Below are 6,736 nucleotides of genomic sequence, written 5' to 3' on the forward strand. Positions count from 1 at the left end.
TTGGTGTACTTAAGGGGATGGTCAATTACTAAATAATAGTAATCAGACCCAACACCCGAGTGTAGTGCACATTTGTGACCAACCCTTGTGGATGTGATGCACATGGGTGCATTCACATTAGGAGGGATGACGCCCAGCGTCATCCGTTACGCGAGGTATCTATAAAGATACGCTCACAATACATATTAAATGATATTCATAAAGATAAACTTTTATAGGTAAAAATAGGTATTTGTATTTAATTCTATTAAATATAAATCAGTCTGAAAACTACTTCCTACTTGGTAAGTGCGAACGAGGAGACGGATTACCGCTCCCGTGACGACACTTAACCAGAGTTCTAAGTGTGTTGGGTGAGGTTGCTAACGCGCCCACCAAAACTGCCTCACTGCACGCAAGAGAAGCAGGTTTAACCGCTTCCTCACTGTGCTAGGGTGTGTGCCTAAGTAGAGCGTGGCCGCATTACGACGTGCCCGCCTACATTCTTCACCAAATAAGTAGCTGTTGGAAATCCTGTCGTTCCCTTCCGTGTTGGATGAAAGTTATCAGCTCTTTCTCCCTGTCGCCGCCGAGCCGGATTGCCTCGCCGATCTAGATTTTGAAATCGTGTTTTCCGCTTTCTGGTTGATTGCGTGCGATATTTCGTTCGAATCATCGCTGCGCGTAATTCCCTGTCAACGTCTCCGTCTCTGCTTGAGTCGCGCTCACTGGCTTCGACCTCTTTGTTGTCTTGCAGCTTTCTTACTTCCGCTGCTTGTGTCTGGACGTCAGACGTGAACGGCTTGGTTTGTTGCGTTTCCGGTTTGTTGTGGTAAAACATGCTGTTGTAATGCAAAATTTGAATTTGATGACTAGCGGTGGTGCCTGGTATGCGCCGTACGCATCCCGCCTGGCTGTTTTGAGAGAGCTGGTCCGGTTGTCAATGTAGGGTGGGAACTTTCCAGCTGTGATGTACTGGCTTTCTTTTGTGACCGTTGTGACTGGTTTGAAGATCGTGGATGAGAGCATGTTCCCTTGCTTGATGATCACGAAAATCGGAGCTTTGTGCATGAAGGAATCAGCCAGTTCCGCCATGCGACTTGTCGCGAGCTGCCTTGCAGGGTTAAAAGTTCTCGTCTGCACATTTGGAGTTTTGCTGACTACTGTGACTCGTCTTGGATCTTCGCCGGCGTATGTTGGTTCGTATCGTTTTTTGGGGCCGAGGTTTCTTACTTGTCTTCCTTGTCTTCGTCAGCCAGCACCAAGAAATTTTTCTTTATCGCGATCGGCGGTTTCTTTGGCGCCGGAGCAGCGGTCTTTTGGTTTGTTTTTTGTCTTTCTTTTTTGCTCCAGGTTTTAACCTCTTTGTTGTTGGTTGCGCCTTGTGTCCGTTGTTGGATTTGTCCGCATGTGGTTGCTCTGAGTTAAGCTTTTCCTCCTTCAGTGCGACTTCTTGTTCGTCCCGTGTTGGCTTGTTGGGAGCAGCTGATTGGCTGTCGGAGTTAACGTCCATCGCTGGTGCTTCCGGTTGTCGGTCTTCCATTGTAAGAGCTTTTAGCACGTCTTATGCCGTCATGAGGGTTGCTATTTCTACCTTGTGGCCCTGTGCCTCGTGTTGGTTTAGACAGTTTTTCGTTGCCATGTCCTCTTTCTTGACATTGCAGACACGTGCGTAGTGACCTACTCCTTTGCATGCCAGACACGGAGCTTGTCTTTGACGTGAGACATGGTGAGCCAAGATGTACTGTTGCCTTCAGCTGATTCGGTGAATGCTCACCAATTTCAGCGGGCAGGTTGCCAATAGGAAATATAGTTCTCATGTCAACGAGGTCTTTACGCGGCTCCATACGCGTCCATGTCGTAGATGTAGAAGTCCTGGTTCGTCACTTGCTTTATGTGAGCCATGAGCGTAGCCGTGTCCAAGTTTCACGCCTCATTGAGTAGCTGGATTCTGTACTGGGTGTGAGCTGGCGCGTTCTTACAGCTGTCTGCACCCAGTTGTCTTTGCCAGACGCTTTTCGGAGCATCTTGTTTTTCCTGTTCGTGCGGGTACACCAGGCGCAGCCATTGGCTTCAGAATGGCAGCGCCGTGCAGCTCCAAGTTGCAGCTGTCGCTCTGAAGTGTATAGCGTGCAGTGCTGCGCTGTAGGATGCTGATTGAGTTGGCGCATTAGGTCGTATGTCTCAGCTGTTTTAACTCCTCGGTGCCTTGCTGCTTGCAGTATTGCTTCTACGATCCTATTCGTTTGGTGATCTCTATAGATCGAAGTCACGTCTTGCAGGTGCTCCACGAGTACCCTTCCACTTGCGCTCTTATTGTTAGCTGGTACCGGAGGAGGTCGTCCGGCGTCATGATTCTGCGCAGAAATTAGGATAAATGCGATTCGGTGATCTTGCCTTTTAAAGATTCCGATTACAATGTTTGCTCCAGCTCCCATTGTCGGGTACTCGAAAGGCGTTGTGCAATGTTGTGCCTTGAGGGTGTCGCTTGTTGAGGCTGTCGCTTGCGACTGTGTCCGCTTGTTCTGTGCTCACAAGTGGGCTTTGCCGTTGTGCGCTCGTCTCGTCCTTGCTAGCGTTTTCCTTGTCCTGTTGGCCGTCCGTTAAAGTGGTACTTGCCGTTGGGGCTTGTTGTTGCCTCTCGTGCATCGCCACTGATATCGCTACTTGCGTGTTCTGCTCGTCATTTGCGTTCGTCGCTGTCGCAGTGATCGGGTCTTAGTTCCTGCCGCTGCTTTCAGCTTGACTAGTTGCCCCCAGTGGCCATAGCCGTAGCGCTGAGCGCGTCAAGCCAGTTTCACCATCTGCATTCCCATCGTTACTTGTGTGTTTGATGTTCGTGGGCGCTGCTGAATCCGTCAACTCTGAGCTAGTACGCCCTGGCTGCTCGCTGCTTTGCGTCGCCTTTGTGTCGTCGGTTGGTGCCGTTTCAGGCATGCCCTTGTCGCCAGTCGTTAGATGCGTCGCAAGCTTTTGCATCTGCTAACTGGTGGCTTTGTTGTCGCGTCCCGGCGGATCGTCATCATCGCACGCATGCGTCGCCGAGACAGCCGTACCCATGGCTGCTCGTTTCATGCGCGTGTTGAGAGCTTCTCTTACCTAGATGGAGACTAAACTAAAACTAGTTCAATTCTTCCCGCAGATTCGCGAAAGGTCACGATTGCTGTTTGACTGAGTTGGGCTGCCGTAAACAACAACTATGCCGGAGTTGTTGCAGCTTGCTGCTTAATTCGGAAGTGTTGTAACCACACACCATAATTATCTACATGAGAGTAGTGCAATTGTAACGGGGTGTATCGTTACATTAAAGTAACACTGAAAGGTTGTTGATTAATATATTATCGTAAAGGTAGATAATATTTGGAGAATATTACTTTACATAGTGATATTCGGAAAGCTTATCCATTGGTCGATATAGACCATAATTTCTACTTGCTCCGCGGTCCAGTCAGCGCTGGACGCGCGCAAAGAGAGAGACAGATAAGACTTTTGTTACATGTTTAGTATTAGTATTTATTTAAGTTAGCATACATAGGTAGAAAACATAAGAACTTAAATATGGGTGTCGGTATAGCGACTACCCCATTTTGGTATATCGACACCCTACTTCTGTACCAACAGCTGGTACAGTGCTGGTACAGCTATTTTGTGCTATAGTCTATGTATCTTATTAGAAGGGTTCTCTACGGCTCTTTAAACTACTTAATTTGAGTTCAGACATCCTCTATGCTTAATAGTTCTCCTGACCTCAAAGGTGGATTCAGTGCTTCCAAAGCCTACACATCTGCTCCAAGAATTGTTGGAGATCTTTCGCGTTCAGAGCATGTCCATTTATTCTGTTCTTCTGCTTGACATTCACCACACTTTCGCTTCCTGCCATTTGCTGCAGAAGTGCTTGCTGTTCCATCCACAAAAAGCTGAGGGATCACGTCGTGTACTTCCAGTGGGCCATCCACGCTGCCGTCTCACGACAGGATCTCTGACAAGCTGATCATCATTTGCTCTCATTAAGTTTTGTATAAGCAGTAGCTGCTGGTGTGGAAGCAGGATTGCATGTTGCTCTTGAAGATGAACAATAACATCCGAAAATGTTCTTGCAGGGATCAAAGGAATACTGGCTGGTTCCACTGGCTTATGCAGCCACCAAATGTGAGTCAAAATGGTCCAAAGTCAGATTCTCATTTGCAGCATGTAGAAGCCTGATAATGTGGGAGCAAGGTAATCCGTAATCGCTTGAAAAGTTGTGGGTACAGAAAATTATGTTCTCATCCTCATTGGGCAGTGACCTTTGATACTAATCATGTACCTGTGTTTGGGAAAATGTTAGAAAAGCTTATGACTGGAAGGCATGTAGTAAGGCAAAACTAACCATCTTAAGAGCAAAATGATATATCTTTCTATTCACTGCAGTCCAAAATCCATTTCGCAACAGGATCGTATCATGAGATTGATCATAAGCTGCCTGATAGCTGATAGTCTCCTGCTGCTGCTGGCATGCAAGAAGCAACATTTCATAGACAACTGGTAAGTTGCCAGTAGAAATTGCTATTCATTTTTAATAGTAGCATGTCCTCCTTCCACACGTGATGTTGTTGTTTGCATATAGTGTTTGATAGACTTTGTCAATGCTTACACAGTTGTGCTTATGTATCAACCATGTTGCATTTAAGTATGCAAAACCCAAAGGATATTTCCTTTTAGCTTCTTGGCAATTCCCATATATGCAGTCTCGGTGGGTGATGCACAGAGTTTATGTCAATTGCATAAAATTCCTCCCAAGCTTCAGTTGTCGCAGAATTTCTCTTCAAATTTGCAAGGATATTCTTGTTAATATGCCATGTACATAACAAGTTGATGGCACATGGAAGCATATCAATGCTTATTCCACTCATCAATGCCAACTCTCTGTCTGTTAAAATGACTATACGGCCAGATGTTTTTTTTCCTCCAAAGCACTTGGTAATATGCTCGAAACGCCATACATAGGTTTATTGTGTTTTCTGCACCATCAAGCAGTAGCAGAGGGAGAAAGATTGATGTGTTGATGTTACTCCCATCACATGAAGCAAAGGCATTTTGAATTTGTTTATTTTATATGTGAAATCCATGAGCGAAAATTCGGCGGAGGCAAAACCTTTGAGAATGGAATGGGATATTTTGGGGGCAATGAAAAGGTCTGAGAGTCGTCCTGCTGAATTTCTCACAAATGCATGGTAAACATCTTCTTCTCCAAGGGTGTCAAGAAGAGCTTCCAGTTGTGTTCAACCCGTAAGGAATTGTTGTTGCTCTTGCTTTCTGATGTTGTAGATATCCTGTCCAATGACTCTACAGGTTTGATCGGATGCTTTTAGTACCTTCATTGTAACGGGGTGTATCGTTACATGAAATTAACACTTAAAGGTTGTTAATTAATATAATTTCTAAAAGATAGATATTATTTGGAGGATATTACTTAAAATAGTAATGTTCAGAAATCTTATCCATAAATAGGTATAGGCTATTATATCTATTTATCCCGCAGACTAATCAACTGTAGATGTAAACAAGAGAGAGAGGCAGATAAGATTAGATAAGATTTCAATTGCATGTTTAGTATTAGTTTATAATTAAGTTAGATTTAAGAGATAGAAAGAAGAGAAACTTAATTATATTGATACAGTTTTCGTTTTACCCTCTTTAAGCTAGTCACCTTAAAGAGAAGTTTTCCTCTGCACGTACTAGTGTTTGTGAAATAAGGTAAGGCACCACTCGCAACTGAAGCAGTGCGAAATGGACTTGTACTGAAGCAGTACAAGTCGTACTGCCCCGTTATATTCATTATGACAAGATATTTGGCCACACTTTTACTCACTTTAACATCACAACAAGTGGGAACTGTTGCATTTTTTTGCAACAGTTCCCACTTGTTGTGATGTTAAAGTGCGAGCCTCAGGGTAAGCTGCCACATTTGCTGCTGCTGCATGGTTATGATCGCCATTGTCAACAGTGGCAGTCCATATATCTTGGCTTTTCCTCTGTAGATGGTTGACCAGGGACAAGCTAGACATCGAGTGCTTGTCTTCCGAACTTGTGCAACCATTGGTTGGTGTGTTCCACAACCAAGCCAAACTTATAAAACGTTGTCAGAGCTTTAACGGGCTAAAGTTGCCCTAACGTTACGCACTCCCCGTTAAGTACACTTGGTGTACTTAAGGGGATGGTCAATTACTAAATAAAAGTAATTAGACCCAGCACTCGGGTGTGGTGCACATTTGTGACCAACCCTTGTGTTAGTGATGCACATGGGTGCATTCACATTAGGAGGGATGACGCCCAGCATCATCCATGATGACGGCTAGCGTCATCCGTTATGCGACGTATCTAGAAAGATACGCTCGCAATACATATTTAGCGTTATCTATAGAGATGACATTTTGATTGGTAAAAATAGGTATTTATATTTAAAACGATTAAATATAAATCAGTCTGAAAACTACTTCCTATTTGATAAGCGCGCACGAGGAGCCGGATTACCGTCCCGTAACGGCACTTAACCAGAGCACTAAGTGTATTAGGTAAGGATGAGCCTCAATATTGATTAGGCTCATTTTCCTCACCTCTCCGAACATCATCGGGAGGTGGCAGGGCTTATGGCGCAGGGACTTGGTGAACAAGCCCTGGCCAGGCTCCTGGGTAGTCCTCCTGAGCAACATGTTGCTCAGTTGGAGCAGTTTGAGGCATTCGTGCTCGGACAGCGGAGGGCCGCGTCCGAGGCACA

At 45.2% G+C, this 6,736-nt stretch overlaps 3 protein-coding genes across 3 annotated transcripts; 1 reads left to right on the forward strand and 2 right to left on the reverse strand.

Annotated features, from left to right (window-relative positions):
• Positions 1 to 949: 949 nt before the first annotated feature.
• CCR75_002297 (uncharacterized protein) lies at positions 950 to 1,339 on the forward strand (the record flags this gene model as incomplete). Its single annotated transcript, XM_067960395.1, has 3 exons — positions 950 to 1,178; positions 1,235 to 1,301; positions 1,333 to 1,339. The coding sequence occupies 3 exons, from the start codon at positions 950 to 952 to the stop codon at positions 1,337 to 1,339; spliced, it is 303 nt and encodes a 100-aa protein (XP_067815737.1).
• A 1,040-nt stretch (positions 1,340 to 2,379) lies between these two features.
• CCR75_002298 (uncharacterized protein) lies at positions 2,380 to 2,628 on the reverse strand (the record flags this gene model as incomplete). Its single annotated transcript, XM_067960396.1, has 1 exon — positions 2,380 to 2,628. The coding sequence occupies one exon, from the start codon at positions 2,626 to 2,628 to the stop codon at positions 2,380 to 2,382; it is 249 nt and encodes an 82-aa protein (XP_067815732.1).
• A 69-nt stretch (positions 2,629 to 2,697) lies between these two features.
• Positions 2,698 to 2,958, reverse strand: CCR75_002299 (uncharacterized protein; the record flags this gene model as incomplete). The annotated part of the gene is made up of 1 exon (XM_067960397.1): positions 2,698 to 2,958. One exon carries the CDS (start codon positions 2,956 to 2,958, stop codon positions 2,698 to 2,700), a length of 261 nt encoding a protein of 86 aa, XP_067815733.1.
• Between the last annotated feature and the right edge of the window lie 3,778 nt (positions 2,959 to 6,736).

The sequence above is a fragment of the Bremia lactucae genome, linkage group LG8 (assembly GCF_004359215.1).
Source record: "Bremia lactucae strain SF5 linkage group LG8, whole genome shotgun sequence".
NCBI lineage: Eukaryota > Oomycota > Peronosporomycetes > Peronosporales > Peronosporaceae > Bremia > Bremia lactucae.